This window comes from Musca vetustissima, unplaced genomic scaffold, assembly GCF_032173495.1.
Source record: "Musca vetustissima isolate MV318-11 ecotype Yass unplaced genomic scaffold, APGP_CSIRO_Mvet_v1 utg2953, whole genome shotgun sequence".
Classification (NCBI taxonomy): Eukaryota; Metazoa; Arthropoda; class Insecta; order Diptera; family Muscidae; genus Musca; species Musca vetustissima.
In genome coordinates, this window is record NW_026884428.1 from 67,611 (window position 1) to 88,221 (window position 20,611).

A 20,611-nucleotide genomic window follows, 5' to 3' on the forward strand; every position below is an offset into this window, starting at 1 on the left:
TTCAGTATAACTTTTGAGGACTTATTTTCATTTTAATTTGTTGTATAAAAACACTAAACTAAACTCAAACATAAATAACTTAAACTTAAAAAAATACAAAACAATTATAAACAATAAGTACTGACTACAATTAATAAATAAATACAATCTAATGAGGGAAGGGGGAGGAGGGATGGGGTTTCATATATTACAAAAAGTGCTGGGGAATCCTTCTATTCTGGAAATAGAGAGTTGTGCACTTCATAAATTCACTGGTTACATAGTCTGTCTCCTTGGAAAGCTTAAATACTAGAACAGGGTCATCACCGTCGTCTCCGACTTCTGCGGCATCGATTGTACCCTTTGCGGCTGGGCTGTTGCAATCACGTCAACAAACGGCCGTTTGTTGAGGGTGCTGCTGCTGCTGCTGCTGATGTTGTCGCTGCCTGTGGACTGGTTGGTAATTCTGATGTTACGCCCACAAGCTGTTGCTCTCCTCGCCCACTGAGGCGGTGGTGGTATTTATTTCATTCAGTGATAGATTCGATTCGTAATGATTTAGGTCATCGTCGTCGGGGCGACAACTGTCATTGGAACTATTGCTGCTGGAGCTATTACTACTGCTGCTGGGTTTAGCCGCATTGCTTCCACCACAACGACAGCTGAGATTATCGTCACCACGTCGACAACTACAGGTTGGCTTTTTGGAGTTATAACTGGTGACGGTGCCATTGGTTAGAGGCGGTGGTGGGGGAGTAAAGTTGGAGGAGAAACTTGCCTGCAACCCGGGCTTGCGTCTGCTGCTGGTGCCCTCGCCACTGCAATCGCAGTTGTTGGATGTCTTCTGCAAAGTGGATTGCTTCGAATAATCTACGCTGTCGTATGTGGGAGCAGACATTTCCGGCACGCCGCCACCTCCAGCACCCACTGCACCACTCATGCCTCTTGGAACTTGACCGTTGCCCATGCTGTAGTACGAGGGCACTGCATACTCGTGCTGTTGCTGGTGATGCATATGGGCCGATGACAGGGCTGCTGTTGGTGGTGGTGGTCGCATGTGGTTGTGATGACGCTGGAACTCCAGGGTTTTGGCATGCTGCATCTCCTTGCTTTCCTTGGTCGCCTTGTAGCCCAGCTCGTTGAGTGTGTTGAATTTACAATTAGCCGTTGCCGTGGGTATGGGAGCATATCCTCGGACACAGTCATTAATTGTGGCGTAGTTGCTGCAGTCACTGTATGGTTTATCGGCCACCATTACGCCACTGGCACGGCCATTAGCAGTTGTTTGATATTCATGGGCTGCAGCATAGATGTTTACCGACGAGCGATTGCTTAAACAGTTCGTGGTGGTGCGTTTGCTGCGTACATGGGGCAAGGCCAGGCGCAATTTTTGCCAGAATTTCTTGTCATCCCACTCGATGCAGGTACTGGTGCGTAAGTAGTGACGCATGTCGATATCGATGTCACGTTGCGGCAAGTCACCGTACAAAATGAACACAATTCGCTTTCTGCGTTTGACCAGTTCGTGCAGGGCACTCTTGTATTCGAACCGAGACCATTCGTTGTACAAAAAGTTCTTGGACAGGACCAACACGAATTGTTTGGCGCTCTCGGCAGCCTCAATGACGGCATCGGTGACATAGGCATTGATGTTAATGTCACGGTAATGCAAGCAGGCCCTGTAGCCCATGTCGTTCTCCAAGTTGTGGGCTAGTATTTGATTGACGAAGTGCTCATCCTGCAAACTGTAGGCAAAGTAGACATCGTTAAGGCGTTCCTTGTCGAGTTCTTCGACGAAGCCAGTATTCTTGTAGCACATGTTCAGCAAGCAGTTGGAGTGAGCCCACATCTTGAGTTCTTGGCGATAACAGAAGAGTCCCATAATCAGACCGAAGAAGCCCACGAAAGCACAGGTGGCCATTAGAAGCAGAGGAAGAAGACTTTCAATTTCGCTGGCCTGTACATAGGTGGCAACATCCTCTCGCAGGGTACACTTGGTGCCGTTCTTTTCACGCAAAACACTGGTGGCGTTGTTGTAGACACATGAAACGCGAGATGCATCGATAATTTTGCCTGAGTTCTGGGCCAAATAGGTGCGGAAATGCATTAAATAGCTACATTCACACGACCACTGGTTATCGGCCAAACCAATTTCAGCCAGGTATGGATTCAAAGCCAGTTGCCATACCTCGAAGTGTATGAGACGGTTGCCGTCCAAGCGCAAAACCTCCAATTTCCTTAAGGCGTGGAAACTGCCGTTGCCAATAGTGGCGATGCGATTGTTTTGCAGATACAGTTCCCGCAAGTTTTCCAAGTTGGCAAACTCATTGCCCTCCAACGAGGTAATGTGATTATCTTCCAAATGCAAAATCACCAGACGCTTCAGGCCACTGAATGTGGTGTTGTAAATGATCTGGACATTGGAGTTGTTCACATAGAGCACTGCGAGATTTTTGCGACCCAAGAACGAATGACTGGCCAACTCGACGAAATTGTTGCCATCGATGTACAATTCGGTGGTGTCCATGGGCACTTTGCGGGGCATGGTTGAGTAGCCAGCACCGGAACACTCAACGATATTGGTGGACCATGTCTGGTCGTGGAAACACGTGCAGTTTGTGGGGCAAGTCATTTCACAATCACAGGCGTCGAATTCACAGCAGTGACAGACGGCGAAACAATGCGTTTTGTAGGTGCACAAAAAGTGTTTAGGCTCAGCTTCGATGAGGGGGATGTAGGCACGTTCACGGTTATTCAGAAGCTTGCAGTAGATTGTTTCCAAGTCCATAATGCGGGGGTACTGGCGCGATTTAATGTGATTTATCTTCTGCAGCCAGTCGATGTTGCAGTCGCATGTGAATGGATTGCCACCGATGTAGAACTCGGGCAGGGAGCGGTGTTCGTGCACGGGCAAAATGCGCAGAGATTTAACGTCCAAGGTGCTAATCTGGTTGGCGTAAAGATCGACGCGTGTTAGGTTGGTTTTGTGCATGAATGTATCCGGATCGACGGTGGTGATGAGGTTGTCGTTGATGAACAATAGCTCAATGGAGTTGGGTATGGAGGAGGGGGAGATGCGTTGAATCTGATTGAAACTGGCATCGATGGTCTGCAGGCGAATCTGTGAATCTAGACCGAACCGATTCGACAGTTCAACCAAACGGTTTTTATGTAAGTCAAGCCATTGGAGCGTACTAGGCACATGGGCATAGTCGAAGTGCTCAAGGCGATTGTCGGATATGTTGAGCCACAGCAGGGATGGCATGTTGCTGAAGAGGCCATTGATATCGCTGAGATCGTTGCCATCGAGGCGTATGGCCTGGATGCTGGACGTCATTTCAAAGGCACCGGGTTCTACAACGGCAATGCGATTGCGGGCCAAGTTCAAAATTTGCAAGCTGGGCAGCTCTTTGAAGGCGTGCATGGTAATGTTCTCCAAATAGTTGCCAATCAAGCGCAGACCATACAAGTTGCTCAGGCCCTTGAAGGCATTGTCTTCCAACACTGTAATCATATTCTCACCCAGATCGACTGTGCGTAACAGTCTCATGTTGCGCAACGCCAAAGGCACTGTCTTCAATTGGTTGCCATTCAAATTTAAATCCTGCAAGGAGCTGCAATTACGGAACGCCTCCGGATGTACACCGATAAGATGATTGTTGTCTAGCGATAGCAGAGACAGAACGTACAGACCATTCAGAGCATATGCGTCCAAGTACTTGAGTTTGTTGTGTGACAAGAGCAGGGTGTGCAGATTGTTCATGGGGGCAAATGTCTCGGCGGCAATGTTTTCCAATTGGTTGTGACGCAGATTAAGGATCTGAAGAGTATAGAGGTCTGTGAAGATTTCAGCATCCAATTTGGTTAGTTTGTTGTGCGATAGATTCAGCAGCACCAGCCGAATGAGACCCACAAAGGTGCTGCGATCAATCCAGGTGGAGGTAATTTGGTTGTAGGACAAATCCAAGGCCTGTAACTGTTCCAAATTCGAAAAGAGTTTGGGCGACAGGACACTGATGGAATTGTTTTGTAGATAAACTTCTTGAATGGAAGACGCTTGTTCGGTAAACAGCTCCGAGGGAAGAGCAACGATTTTGTTGGAGCTAAGATTGAGGATTTGCAGGTTTTTCAAGCCACTTAAAGCCTTATCGGCAATCATGGAAATTTCATTATTGTTCACCTGCAGGACACGAAGGCGTCGTAAGGTGGCGAAGCCATTGGCGGGCAGCAGGACAAAGTGGTTGAATGACACATCCAAAACCTCAATTTCCAGATTGCAGGCTGTATTGAGGCGTTTGGAATCGGTTGAAGCTGTTGTGTCCGGAGTGTATTCCTTGCTGCGATCACGGAAGCCCAACTCATTGACATCTTGCAAGCGATTTTCGCTCATGTTGAGAGATATCAGAGCACTTAGGGAACAGAAGATGTATTCGGGCAAGGACCAAATGTTGTTGGATGACAGATCGAGGCGTTCCAAATTTTTTACCACAGCAAATGCATCGGCCTCAATGTCGAAACTGAGCGATGGCCACAAGGTGTTGTGTGTGCGAACCGTCAGGTTGCGCAGTTGACTGAGGCCGTCCAATACGTTTTTGTTGAATTTGGACAGCTTGCAGTACTTGATGGATAGTTCCTGCAGGCGAGTTAGATGGGCGAAGGATTGGGGCTCTAGTGAGCTCTTGGCCATGATTTCATCGTTGCAGAGGACATGTAGGCCCACGGTGTGCTCAGATGGTATGACACTGAAATTGGTCGTGTCGAATTCACTGTTGACGGTGCGCAAATTGCAAGTCAACATAATTTCTGGATGTTCCGGTCCAGCTGCCGGCAAGAAATGACAATCGTCGGGTGTATCGTAACGCATATCTTGACTATCCATTCGTGAGCCATGCATGACCATGTGTGTCGAGTGTAACTGGGTATTGGAGACACCAGCTTCGCCCATGATGGCATTTGAATGTTGCTGCAGCTGCTGTTGCGTTGTATGTGTGGACAGTGGTTGTTGCTGCTGTTGTTGTGACTGTTGCTGTTGCATGCTGACATTGCATACGAAGAGACTGGTCAGAGCCAGAATTGCAATGAATTTCGCTGAAGAAGCCATTGTATCCGGTCGTTGGTTTGTATGTGTGTGCGGTGTACCAAATCAAAAATACGAAATGAAACCAAATATTTGGCAAAAATGAAAAACCAAAAGTAAAACAAATTGGGAAAGTGTTTGGAAGTCTATTAATCCTTTTTAAGCATTTTGAGTGATGTGGTTTAAGGCCGCTGTGGTCGGTTCTAAATTCACGTATTGTTGTTGCTGTTGTCGTAGTTTGTGGTGGATAGGCCTGTTGTTTCAGTTGTCGTTTTTCGGACAATCTTCACATAACGTTATCGTACCGAATGTGGCAAATTGCTATTCGCAATTCTCATTTGTTTATTTATCGTTGGTCCGCTTTATCGTTTGTTGTTGTTGTTTTGTTTGAATGATATTTTGTTGTGACACTTAAACAAAAACACACGTCGACACTCACGCACTCTCTAATTTGCTGGAAATCGCTTTTCTTTTCTTTGCTCTGTGCAGATGTGGTTAAGGATGTGGCCTCAACTTTTGTATTTTCTATTTGTGTTTGGTTGTTTTTTTTTTTATTTTTTGTATTTTCTTCTTTGTAAATTATTCACACTGGCACTCTATTCGTTTATTTTCCTTCTTAATTTATTTCTTTTTCTTTTTGGTGTTGCAATATTAGAAACACATTTTGTAACTATTTGCCCTCACTGTTTTAGGCTTTTTGTCTAATTAGGAACATTAAACGTTATTGAATTTAATTACAAACTGAATGCGGGATTCCCACAAGACGGCGGCGGTACACACGTTTCTTTATATATTTATGTTGCTGTTGTATTTTTTCGTTTTTCTTGGTCACAAACAAGACGCACCCGTTTCTCTGGCTGTGTATATTTTTTTTTTATTTAGTTTGGGTGAAGTAAATTGTTGGTGTTTTCTTTGCTTCTTCTTGTTGGTTAGTTAGTTTTGTGTTTTGTATGAGGAATTTGTAGAACGACGAATCGAGGTGTTTATCGTACAAGTTCTAACTAAAGACTGACTTGCTATGGTCTTACAACAACCCTTATATAGATGTGATACTTTCTTGTGTGGAGAGAACGCGTGGAATTGTGTTCTGCACAACCAGCACACATGCAAGAGAGCGAGAGAGGGAGAGAGCAAAAAGAACGTATAATACGGTGCCATATGGTTCATGTTGTACAATGCTGTTTGTTCAAAGGACATGAACGGGAGTCGAATAATCATAACAGAGCATAACAAATTCCGAATGAGAGCAAGAGTTTATGTGTGAGAGCGGGAGAGATGACACTTTCTTACTCTCGTCTTTGGCCGTGGAACTAATGCAATTTCTGTGGAGAGTTTATTGTCTTTAGGTTTGTGTTTTCTTGTGCGTTGATGGCAGACAGACAGACAGATGTTGGACGGACATCAGCATCCTTGTCCAACAGCTGTCGCAACAGATTTTCCTTAGAAGAACATTCTCACCACAGCAGGATGCCTAAATACAAGACTCATTCAAAAATAACATTATGTTAAGAGATTTCCTTTGGCCGATAAGTAACTAGAGGCGGCATGAGATGAGTTTGCAAAATGCTCACTCACACAGCTGCAGTGTGGTGTTGGTGGTGGTGAACACATAGGTATATGCACGGAAAAGTCAACTAGTGTTGGATGCTTGTTTGGTCTACATTCTTCAACGAACTTCGGTAATCCATCAAACATGATTTTGAATACAAAAGAATGGAGTTAAGTTAATGGGATGCTTGCTTCGACGACGATGATGACGACGACATCAACATCGACGGTGTCCTTTTTTAAATCCGCTTTGCATTTTAAGCTGATTACGAACATACGTCATTGTGCGTTAAATAACTTTTTTCTTCCCTTCCCTTCTCTCTCTCTTTCTCAATCTGTGTATGGGATTTGGCATTACTATTTACTTCCGCTTGTCCAGTCCTAACAATGCGTTTGGCTTTTGTCTTTGATATGAATACCTGGTCCTTGATTCCTTAAGGATAGTGGTACTGCTTATGTTCGTTGACAAGCGTCTTTTTTCAGGAAATCAATAGTTTTGACCATAAATTTATAAACCAAAAATACGATTATATTCTTTGTGTGTTTGTGTCTTTTTTTGTGTTGCCCTCAAGTTGTGATTAATGTTATTATTTTTATCTTGTTGTTGTTGTTTGATTTTTCCTTCAGATACCACCATCAGTCGTTCGGACAATGCATTGTTGTGCTTGCTGCTGCTATGTGACCATTTATCATCATACTTACATATGCAACTTGAGGAACTTCTTGGTTGGTCCGGAAGTCAACAATAGAGGTAAGTTTTGTTGTAAGAACATTTTCTATAGAATTCAATTCAATTCAATTACTTTTGCAATTCACACTCGGCCTCAGACACAGATATTGCTTTTGCGAGGCATAGAAATGACCTTTGGCTAGTATATGAACGAACACCAGGATGTCCAGGGGAGGAAGGAAGGAAATATGTCAGGCAACCCAGAGAGTTGGGAGTCTATGTTTTCATATGTGTGGTGGCATTTTGTTTTGTTTTTCTTTTCTTTCTTTCTTTTCATTGCTGCAGCATCAATTTCCTGTGGGAATTTTATTTTGACATTTCAATTATGAAGCTGTATTGAGAGAAATAAAGGACATTTAAGATTTGACAATTATGCCAGTCAGTCCGTACTTAATTGTGTGTGGCCACATTGGTTTTCAATTTCTTCACAAGTCCTTGTTGTGTCGAGTCATGCTGTTGTTGTTGCTGCTGCAATTGTAACAATTCCAAAAGAACAAGAACTAAATGTGGATTTGCACATCCGCACATATGCTGGCCGGGATTTTCCCAGCAAAACAAAAACATTAGCCTTGAATGCATCGAACAGAAAGCAATAACATTTTCGCTAGACCTGAGCCGCAAAATGCAGCCACGACAATTTATTACACGCAGAATGTCCTTGACTTAATGGCTGGTGGGTTGTTTGTTTGGTTGGCTGGCTAGCTGCTTGACTCGGCTATTTGGCTGTGATTTGGCCACAAAATCGAGGTTTCACAAGACTTGCCAATTTTGTCATTACCACAATCCCTAGATTTTCGCCGGTTTTCAAAACAGAACAGTTTTTAATTTTCAATTTACACACAAAATAGCCTTGAGCAATTCAAACGGTGTTTCGATATGCAATAAATAAATCGGAAAAGGAAGATATGCGAATATAACTATGGATATTTTGTATTTATGTTTTAGTGTGTGCGTTTGTTGTTCATAAAACCGTAACGAATTTTATCTCCTCAAGGTCGACAAAAAATTAATTCGCTGGAATCGGAATTGCAATATTATTATTTATGGTCCATGAAACACATATTGTCGTATTGTTGCAATTTCTATAGATATTTGCCTTGACAATTATATGACCACATCATCTTCACTCCTACACCTTTTTAAAATACTTTTTATCAATTCAAATGTAATGCGTAAACCCTTGTCCGGCGGACTTAGGGGGGTTCATGGCGTCTGTCATTAAATTGGTTGGTGTATCCACCTTAACCCCCAACACAAAAAGAGATATGGGTCTTAAGTTATGGTCAATCTAATCCAATTCAACCCAGTTTAGTTAGGCAAACAAGCAACCACCCCCTTCCGTAGGCAAGCATACCAGCCAGTCAGAGTTAATGAACAATTCATGTCAGTTGCTAATTACCTTCAACGAGCATAAAACCTTCTTCTTATTTCGTTTTATCTTTAATCAGTAAAAAGATATTTTATATCCTCACAAGCACAATCACACACACACTCTCAAACGTACACACAGACATAGGAATGAATTCAAATAAGATGGAAATCTCCATCACTTTGAATGACTCGCTGACTAGCTGACTGACTAACCGAGTGACTGACTGGCTTACTAGCTTTATATGTTCGTTTATCGGGTTGCTGTTGCTACGGCTATTATTGTATCGCATGGTAAAGTAATTCTCTTAATATGCCACAAAACGTTATAGACAATAGCAGGGTAATTAACAAAGCTTGCCTTCGGCCCCCCTACAACCACCTCCGTCCAATTTGCAAAGGACTGAAATACAGTGTCGTTGCTGATGTCGTTCCTCTTCGTCCACATGCCATTGTCTTGTCCTCCTTGGCAAATAATACAATTAGTTTGTGATGTTCTAGTTTTTGTTGTTGGGCAAGTCTCTTGATAATGTTTAGTTTTTTCATACATATCGGCGTTTCGTTCCCCTCCTGTTCGTTCGTCTCCACTTATCAATCCAGATATGGACACATCTTGTGTGTATGTGGTGACCCAGCCCAAGAGCGTTAAGGATGTCCAAGTGGAAATGAAAATGGGAAGCCAGAGTTGAAGTAAATAAAACAAATTCTTATTAAATGATGCAAAAAAGGACAATAAAACCTTATTTAGTGGTTTGCTAATTTACTTCATTTCAATCCGCTAGATGCCAGGCGGCGGGACGGATTAACACTCATCCCGTCACTCAAACAAGAACTTGAACAGGAGTAAAAAGAAGACTGGAAAAATGAAAATGTGTCAATTACAATGAAGGAATTATCATGAAATTAATAACAAAAGTGATTGCGAAAATACCATCTGAATTAGTTTCCTAATTGGGGCCATATCGAAAAGTTGTTATAGTAAATTATTTTCTAAGAATATTAAATACTTTTGATATCATAGACATGGGATGCGCCAAAAATGCTCGTTCAGTTTTGATGAAATATCGAATCGTTGGTATTAAAAATTGAGACGAAAAATACATTGCGTTTTTGTTGCCAGTCATAGGAAATTTAATATTTAATGCCTTGCTAATTGATAAAATCGTAACCAATTGTATGGCTTGTGGCTAAATCTTAATCGGCCAAAGATATTTTCTATTTATTATTTCATGGAGTGGAAGTTTATTTCTTTTCAAACGTATTACGTATTAGAAATGCGAATAGAACATACCAGAAAACAATCCAGATGACAAATCCTCTGTCCCAGCACATGTTATTGTTTGAATATATTCGTTTTCAAATGGTTCTGTATTTTCATACACTTTTTCTACTAAAACGCATTTTAATATAACAACAAATGTACTATATTTCCAAGACATAATATATTTCAAGACAACAATCGGTTACTTTTGCGTTTGATGTGCCATTGTTTGTAATGTTGGAGATAGTCGATCGATTCAGTTGCCTTATAATATGTTTCGGTAATCCACGCGAACAATCTTTCTGTCTATATGGGAATTAAATTGACACCAATTGTGGTTTTCCAAAAGTCTTCTGGTGATTTCGAATAAGTCCTTTTTTTAGTGTTCCAATGTAAATTCCAGCCTATTGCCTTTAAAGTGGATTGTGGACACTGTTCTGTGTTATGTATCTGTGTCGCATATATTAATCCAGAACCAGTAGTCAATATATGCTGTTTTTGTATTCAATTTACTTCCGGCACTTCCATTCACCGTTTTTTGGTCCATGTTATGCTCCATTGCCCAAACAGAGAAGTGTTTATAATAGCTGCCTGATTATCTGTGTGAATTGTTATGGTTAACTAACAATTTGTTCGTATTAACCTAAACTGAACTTTTCCCACGTCAGCGAACATGACATAGAGCCTCCTGTAAAATCAATATCATGTTGTATAGGTCTGGTGGGGGAAATGAACGCAAAGCATATAGTGACGTATTACGTTCATTCTTCTATTTATCCATCTAAAAATAACGAGCGATGATTTTTTTTATGATGGCGATGATGATTTTGACAAACAGACAATAGCCTCATTTAGAGTACGGCGTAAATAGCAAATAACATGAAGCAAAAAGTCAAACATCTTAAATCATTGCTACGGCGTTAGCAAGTGCATAAGTGAGGGTGGTGGTAATTATCCAAGACCGGGAAAGGTAAATCAGCGTCATTCATTTTGTAAGGAAAACTAGACATGACAAAAGAAAATCCCATGACAACTGCACCGGCACAATGTAATTATACAGCACTTTCCTTCTCAGGATCAAAATCATCATCAGCAGCGGCGGCAATACCCACCAGCACGACCAGCACGTCATCAACAACAACTGTCATCATTTTCATTAACCTAGAACTAGTTATCCCCATACAAAGACAACACACACTCACACGGATACTTACAATTGAACTGTACTTCCGCTTCAATGCCACCAAAACGAATCATAACTAGAAGAACAAAAAATTTAACTCGAAAAGGAATTGAGAGAAAAAAATCGAAGAAGGATGTGGAGAAATCCGACACAGACCCAGTCAACATTTACTTAAACATTAATCATAATCATAAAGAACTCAGAAAAAGCGAAAAACATAGCCAAGCAGGACATCTGTGATGGTATGTTTGACAGACGGTGACGGGATGCAGATATGTTATGCTGCTAGTAGTATGGCTTGTCTAATTATGGATCCTTGTGATAGAGTTGTACTTAACAGCAGTCCGAAATGAAAATAATAATCAGAAAAAGTTACGATGTAAAGATAATTATTGTTTTTCTACACATTCCGGGGAAACAAGAGAAGGAAACGAAATGGCATCATAATGACAGACGGTCAGAATGTTCCCAGTAATTCCAAATGAAAATGAAATTAACGGCATCATTAGTCACCGCCACCATAGAGAGTTTTCCTCGTGAAAGGAGTCAGTTGTTATCCAGTGATGTCGGTATTTAAAAATTGAGAGATTACGGACTTATCAATATATCTAAACTCTTCAGGCGTGCAATTCAAATATTTTTATGGGTTTTCTGTATAGCCGATCAATATCTACTAAACGGAAATCAACGAGAAATTGTGTAAAATCAAATAATTGAAATATTTGTTGATTACATCGGCGTATAAAATCTGATGAAAAATATATAAGAGCTGTATTTCAATTTTAACCAATTTTGACTTAATAGAAAATGTTCTACTCCCTTTTCAAATGTTATTCAAAACATTTCAATTGCAATTCGAGAATTGCATTTGTAATTCGAGAACTCAATTTACAATTCATAACATTTCACTTCGAGTATGTAATTGTCACAACATTTTATTTGTAATTTTAATCTTTTCATATAGATTTCAAAAAATCCATTTGAAAGTTAAAAGAAAATCATTTGTAATTGGTTTATTTCCATTTGAAATTTGTAGAGATTCATTTGAATTTCAAAGAAATCCGTTTAAAATTCAAAGAATTCAACTTGAAATTTATAACATTTCACTTGTAATTAAAAATATTTCAGTTGTAATTTCAAATCCAAATATATTCCTTCTGTTTTACCAGTAATATTTTTCGAATTTAAAATTATATGTTATGAAAAACAAATGATATTGATATTCAATATCATGAAAATTTAAGTTCACGGACTTCGTGCTAAAGCAAAAGTAGAAGCATACATAATGAGAAGTATCGTTTTTCGAAAATTGATCTTCGAAAATTGATCCTTTAAACGTTGCTGACATTTTGCTCAATTTTTATTTTGATGAGGAAGGGTCTTGCTATAATCCGCAAGGTGTATGCATATACTCAAGAAGTGATTATTTTTATATATGCCATTTTTCGATGAAACTCTGCTACAATATAAGAATAACTCCAATAATTTTCTCTGAAATTTCTTGTATAACATTAAAAAATAAATGCGATATCATTATTTCTTCAAAGCATAAGCACACAAATTTCCTCAGTGGCGTTGGCGGGTTATTTGGGATACCATTAAATTTTTTTTGAACATGAAATTCTGTTTTGAATGACGTATAATGTCAATCTTTTGTAAGTGAACATGTGCATTCATTTTGTTAAAACCCTTGAAAAATATATAGACATTCTTAGTTGGACTGGGAAGGTGATTCCATACATATATTCGATAATAACCTATAACACAGTGCAATGTATTATAATTCCAGATAAAAGGATATATACTATATTCACTTGGTAATTGTATACCACTTTCTCCTTTTAAGATATATGTTATTTAAAACAATTCATATTTCCTATCAATGGTGTGAGTGCAATTTTGAATACATAAAATAGTTCTAATAAAAGTATCCCCTCGACAACAATACGCAGATGTTCAAATACATAAAGAAGAGGGGAAAGTGCAAGCATACAAATTCAATTAGCACCTCGTTTATGTGTCAATCGATAGTTAACAGCTTCAATTCTAAACCAACTGCCTGGCATGGCCTAGTTTTTGTTTGCGGCCTTTGGGCGAGTTTTGTGCCATTCATCTCCTCCTCGACGTATGGCTCAGTGCGAAATCGCCAGTTGTGGCCGTTGGTCATTGTATGGGTAATGAACGTAAATATTTTAATTATAATTAAAATTGAAATGACAATTATATTGGCGTGGTAAATTAAGCGTAACTTACGCCTAAAACAGAAACCATGAAATTGACAATTTTTCAAAAATGCAATCAGCCTGAACAGCACTGAGCTGCTGGTCAATGTCAGGTCAGAATGACAGCAACAACATGTCATTCGATTGCAATGCCTTTTCCATTCGAATGGTAAATTTGTTTCGATTTTGCATTTTGTCCTTTTGACACATTACTGTCAATCACAGCATGCCTAGAGGCGAGCGCGAAATCACATTATTTACATTTGTGTTTTATCTAAATCGCAGTGGCTTCCACGGGGAGTCGCTGCATTGTCAGCCGCTTAGCACCGGGCTGGTCGAATAACACCTATCCCAAAGTAAACTTTGGGTGTGAAGCACGGCTACTGCTGTGTCAACGGCAGAGGCATATCCAATCAACAGTAAATCGCCGGTAATGCCAGTTAAACGGCCAGCCCGCTGTCAAACGAAACATGCGAAATGTATTGACTTTTAACAGCGTTTAAATTCAGCAGGAAATTTGGGAAATAACGCCCTGCACAGCGGCATTAAATTTTGCTGCACTGTATGTGATGATGTTGTTGCATTCCTTCAGCGTGATATCTGCAAGACATTTTGAATGTGCCACCAATACCACCTTAGGTTTTATTTCGCTCAGCATTGACTTAGGTTAGGTAGACTGGCCATTGTTTTTGTATCGTAACAATCAAAATGAGTTTTTAAATGGTTTCGTATTTCATGAAGGAATCTTTTCAATGGCAACCAGAGCCAGAGCACAAACTCAGCAGACGGTATGGCAGTAAGCAAGGAGTTTCACCACAGCCAACCTTATTCACCTCGCAGTCAATGTGTAGAGAAAGTGTAGAGTTTTTTCCCGGAGTAGAGAGAGAGTGAGAGAGACCATTTGGGAGAAAATAAAAAAGAGAAATCAGAGAGCTAGTGCGTGAGAACGCAACACTGAGAGCAGAGCCTTGTCAAAAAGGAATTCTGTTGTGTGAGTATCACATTCTCATGTTGACTTAATTAATTTATGAGGTTAACGAAACACATCAAAGCCATTGGATTATCGAAGTGTGGTTGGTAGTGCTAGTGCAAATTTATATGTCCTGAAGTAGGTGCAGATGGTATTTAGCCAAGCAATAAAATAATTCCAATCGACCATAGCCAGGGGTATCTGTAGAGTCAAATAAAAATATCTCTGTTTATTTCTGTTTGTTTTTAAATAGTTACATTTGTTTCATTGTTGTTTTCTACTCTCCCACTCTCTCAGTCTCTTGGATTGTTTTCGCTTTTCTGTCATTCGAATGATTTCGTTGTGCAGGACAACAAAGTTGGAAAATGTTACAGGAAATGTTGCAAATATTTGGCGTATTCATCTCCAGTATGATGGCATGCTTAAAAGAGTACAGATGTTAACCAATCATATGTTCCCTGCAACTCCTACGGCGCCGATACTGCCACCAGCAGCAGCAGCATCCTCGTCACCGTCGAGGACGACGTACGTGCAACATTCATAGCTTCTTTCAGTGAATTTTCCACAGGGAATTTCGAATATTTGCCTTTGTTTTGTTTCTTCGTCACAACGTTGCTCTGGCTGTTCCGGTTTGTTTCCCTTCGTTGGTTGAATAAAGAATATGGGTTGTGCAAGTTGGATATTTTGGTTAAAGTGAAATTGTGGACATACTTCAAAAAGAATTGGAGAATGAAATTGGGGCAACTTTAAAAAAAAATAATTATTGTATCAAAGACGGTAGACTCTGGCGCGTTCTGATTTTTAAAGTATTAAATAATGTGACAAAAGTACGAAAATGTTTCATGAATCTTAAGAACATTTTTGAAATGTGTGTGTGTGGTTTTGGGAATTACATTTTTATTAAAAACTTCACAGAACAAAATTACAAAAAATCTGTTCATGTATGCCATGGTGACAATATTGTTCTATGTGTGTTTATGATAGGACTTACACATTTTTCTGGTCAGATCAAGTTTGGGTATCGATTTAAATATAGGAATATGTGGTCTATTTGCTTTTAGCCACCGACTGCAGCGATAAGGACAATGAGCAGGGATGGTCCGTTTGACGAATTTTTAGGATTTCGCCTGCAAAAAGTTGTAAACGTCGAAATTTTTAAGAATATACAATATTTGTATTTCCTTCTAATTATTCCTTGATATTTTTGACAAAAAATTTTAACTTTTTTGAGAATTAAATGTTGAAAAAAGCATTGTAATTTCCATGGAAATCATTAATGGAAATATTGTTTTTCAAAAAACCTAATGGTTTTGCATGGCTTTCCGACGTTTCTGATGTATGTATTACACGTCCGAAATGTATGGTATTTTCGTCACAGTTTCCGACAATGAGGAATCTTTAAATGAACGTTTGTTTTTTAAAAGAGGTACATTTTCCTATTGTAAAATGTACATATTTTATTTGGTTCGATGTTACTTTATATAAAGTTGCTAATTCCGCTAGTAACACATCGATACAAGGTTTATATTCTCTCCAGAAAACGTTCACTCGATTCTAGGACTAAATCTAAATTAAAATACCTACGATTAAGTAAATAGTTCCCAGATAACAGCACACACATTTTTAAGTTCCATTTCAATACTAGAGTTAATTGAATTCCGTTCGTTTATGAACATATACCACCGCCGTGCTAATATATCTGTCTGTTTTGCCATAAAATTGTTTGTTTGTTGTCATGTCACGAATTATGACGGTTTTTTGTCTATAATTTCGTTATTGCTGATTACTCTAATACGATAATATTATCAAATTTAATACGATTTTTACAAGGTTTCGTCATAGCTTTTAACGAGCATGCTGCTCCACAACTGAACCGCCACCACCACAGTCTACATCAAAATATTTTTGTTCCTATTTCTCCCACCTAGAGATACCGGGCTTACGCAGAATGACAAATTTGCACACATGTTCAGATTATACCTTTAAGATATTTTCCATATAAATATTGAGTTTGTCTATTTGTGTTGAATTCGCTACCAACTTTAAGACGAAAAAAGCTTAATTTAATGCTACTGGGGCACGAATACCAACATCTCGGCCATGTTGGTAACGGTAGCTGTTGTCATTACGGGTGCCAGAATGGCTTCTAACTTTCTTCTAAATGCATTAATTCTTTATAATTTGGCGTTTGTTTTTCCCCAACAGAGAAACATGCCCCCTGTTCCGGCAATTTGGCGTGGGGGTTGTGTATCTCCAGCTAGAATTAAAGAAACAAAAATTCTGGTAATACAATTTCCAGCTCCAGCTGTTCTGTTCTGTTTTCTTCATTGATTTTCCACTGTTCCACTTGTCAAGCCATGGAGAAGGACAAATAAAAAAAGAAGTCTCATCATACAGAGAAATTTTAAGATATCTAGCCATTGTTGTTGTGGTTGGTGGTGGAGGCGAAGTTGTCTTTTGGCCGCGCAATGAAAAGTATCACAAGATGTTCATATGAATCGTATGCGTATGTCGTCGTCTGCCAACTGACAGTGTTGATGATAGCTATGTTGCAGCTCCTGTTTTAGTTCTTTCGAACCGTGGAGCTCCGAGTGTGAGGCAGATTCCGGCTTAATGATGGCGATGATGAAAATTCATAGACTTATAGACGACGGATCGTATGTGTCGGTGTGTGGGCGTATGGCTGCGCATAAATCTGAAATGGCGGGTAGTTGTATGTGTTCGCGTGTCAAAAAATATGAAATCACGTTACGGGTGTTAATGTTTGAGGTTATTATATTTGTGTGATGTTTTCTTTTTCAAACAAATTTCATTCATTTTTCGCCTTTGTCGTTTCGCAAAACCAGCTAAAACAAAACAACATTAAGAACCATGTCAAGGAAGTTGTAATGTATTCTTCTTTGCTTGTTTTACTCTAAAAGCTTTTTCCCTCACCACTTCTCATAGCCTGTGTACTTTAGAGAAAACTGTATTAGCGGACAGGCAAAGTAAATATGATAAAAGTAAGACCCAATGATAGCAACAACCACAACAAGAAATCATAACTTTTAATGGTAGTAAAGTTAAAATTTGTTTAGGTACAAAAGAACATCTCCAGAATGGCTCTGGTGATTGTGATGAAGCTGAAATTTGAGCTAAAAGGCAAGCACTTCTTTTGTACCATAAAAATGTTTATGAATATTTTAATAGATTACCGTGGATATTTTGAGTTATTTTAGCTAAAAATAGTTGCCTCTTTTGTTTGTGTATGTAATACTGGACTGGTTCTCAAAACGGTTCTCAGTTAGCGAACATTTTCATTCAATATATAGTTCTGTACTTCGTATGTTATTTTATTTCAAAATCGTTATTTTTTACTATTACTCCCATACGCATTTGTTGCTCTTTTTCGACAAAGTAGTTTTTAATAATACAAGATCGTGTTTACGGCTCGAAAATATTCCTTTAACAGTATTTGTAATTGATATTCTGTCTTATCTCTTACATTTCTCAACATCTTCGGTACCCATTTAAAAAATTAATTGAAATTAATTTACTCCATTAATATGTACTTCACCCGAGACTAACTTTTTGTCAGCAGACAAATGAACACAATAAATAGCCTCTGTGGCCCTAGAATCTATTCTGTTATGTTTTTATTTTAATGTCTGGTTTCGAGCAGCGTGTTTCCTTAAATTACCCACATATTTTTGTGTTGGAGTTGTTGACATTTTTTCAACATTTCTTTTTTTTTGTTGGCGATGAAAATTATTTAAATTCATTTATATTAAAATACCCATTAAGTCCTATGTGCGTACACTACACATACATACATACATATGTCTGTTTATGTGCATAAGTAATGCTTATTTAGATTTGGCATTATGTTTTTGGTATTTAATGTATTCTAATTAAATGAGGACATGCCAGGATGATGTGGGTGTCAGTGTGTCCGTTTGCATTCGCCTAAAGCATACATTGCAACCCGTTATGTTGACACACTTGTTGTTTCGTGTAATTGTATGTGTAACATTGGCAGCATAGTGTAACTCGACCAGCATCTCTGGTCATTTTGTGCTACGTTTGAAAGGTATGGCCGCCGTCACCACCACCACCAACGACAAGCGCTGTACAGCTGTGTGAACATGGCTCTTGATCTGCTGGCAAACACGGTTATTGTTGTTGCTTGTTGTGGAATCCCCTCCCTCACAGTTTCGTTCGTTCACAATTGCAACAATTTAAAATATTTAATTTCATAAAACATAATTGCACTTGCAATGGACCAGAGGAGGAATGGTCGGTCGGTTGGTGGTGGTTGGTTTGCCCCCTTTCGTGTCTGGGCTCACCAGCCACCTCTGCGCTGAATACACTACCGGAGAAGAGCCGACAAGCGGAAAAACTGACATTTACATATGCACTCTGTTGAGGTTTACACTTGTAACAATTTTAAGTATTCACCGTACTTTTCCCACACCTAGGCAAAACACGACTACACATATATTTAAACTCGTGTCATTCATTTGTGTGTATGTGAGTGTGCTTCTGTTAGAGTCCTTGTGGGTGGGTATGCATGTACCCACGTTGTGGATCCATAAAGTCCCTTGAGTGTTAAAACCATTTGCTACGAACGACGACGTCACAACTGCAGTGCCAGCTTTAATTCATACGAAAACATTCCATTTATTATAATTGCTTCATGAGCAGGTTATAAAAGCGCCAAACATTGGCGAAACTCCTGTTCCTGATATCATCGCCCGTCCCCTCTCTGGTAGTAGTGTCTTTATGCAAAAAATGTGTAAAATGTTACATACTCAAACCCTTGTATTTCACTCTTAACCGCCAGCACTTAACTTAGTTCATATTCTTCGTACGTAACGTACATGCGTGTGTGTGTGTTACGCTTTCGTTGGATGAAAAGTTCTACAAAAAAAGCCTTATATGATTCACATTTTGAGGATTGTTGTCCAGGTGTTATGCCCGAAGAGGGGCTAAAATTTTAAATGGAGCTTATTTTCTTTGCCTTCCGCATTGAAAGGTGGCACACTGACAAATTTATCACTGACACACATTTGCTGGCAATAACAACGCCGCTTAATATCCTGTTTAAGTACAGGGCAACAGGTCCAATGAGCTGCCTGCCGGCCCATGTTTCTCTCTGTGTGAATATTTCATATTCTGTCACAGATTTATGTTCGGTTCTATGATTTTTTCGTTTTACATTCTTTTCGGCATGTTAGCTCTTGGATTTTATTACATTGAATATTTTACAAACATTTATTTTATTAGACTTTATTTGGTGGGTACACGACGTGGCAGTGAACGCCGGTCGGAGTAGGTGTGTTCGCCCCATGATGTATGTATATTTTTCACTTATGATATTAATGTAAGTGCTAATAGGTGTCTGTGACCATTTACAGCTACCTGTCTTGGATTTTTGAAATATTTTGATATATGTCTAAAATACATTTCTATCTCTATGTCCTCAGCCACCCACTTCCTATTTGCTGCCAGGATTCATGTGATATGATTTATATGTGGAGTTATTGTTGCTATATGTACCCTACTTGAGGTATTTTATTAAAGGTGTTGTTCTGTTGGTTTTGAATTTCGTATTTGAAGCAGTTTTACAGGTTTTTCTAATTTTTATGAAAATAGAGGAACATTATAAGAGTCTATAGTATTCACGGTAGACCTAAAAATTAACTATTTGTACCAACCATCATGATGTTAGGCTTTTATGGAACTTTGTCTATTCGGGGACCTATGTTCACAATTTGTTTCCATATGATTTATTATCCATTGCGAAACTAAATATTCTAAGTTTGAAATATGATTTCGCAATACTTCACATTGGACAGGCTACTTAGATGAAGTGGGATATGTAAAAATGTACAATCCTATTTAAAATATAGAACTACTTAGAAGACGCATATCCTCGGGAACCCAATAAGTCTATTTGTAGAACCATCTGTGCCTAGGCCCCATAACTGAAATGTGTAGTTTTCCATACATGGAAGATGTTTGGGTTAATATGACAGACTGAACGATTTACCATCGAAATCCGAAAAGAGGAGTTTCACATGTGTATTAGTTTTTTTTTAATCTTCTATATATTTTTTATTCCCAATGCCACTGTGTAGCACAGATTTTCAATGCAGTTTTTTCTCAACGAACGTGTGTTACATGTTCCGTACGGAGGCAAGTGCCGTGTTAATACAATTACACCTAGCAACTAAGACACAAATACATATTCATGTACATTTGTTTGTAAGTAAATGTGTATGTATATGTGCA

The 20,611-nt window shown here is 39.1% G+C and overlaps 1 protein-coding gene across 1 annotated transcript; it reads right to left on the reverse strand.

Moving 5' to 3' along the window:
• Positions 1 to 401: 401 nt before the first annotated feature.
• Positions 402 to 5,110, reverse strand: LOC133331435 (toll-like receptor 6). The gene has a single exon (XM_061539827.1). The coding sequence runs from the start codon at positions 5,078 to 5,080 to the stop codon at positions 452 to 454; it is 4,629 nt and encodes a 1,542-aa protein (XP_061395811.1). The 5' UTR covers positions 5,081 to 5,110; the 3' UTR covers positions 402 to 451.
• Positions 5,111 to 20,611: the final 15,501 nt, after the last annotated feature.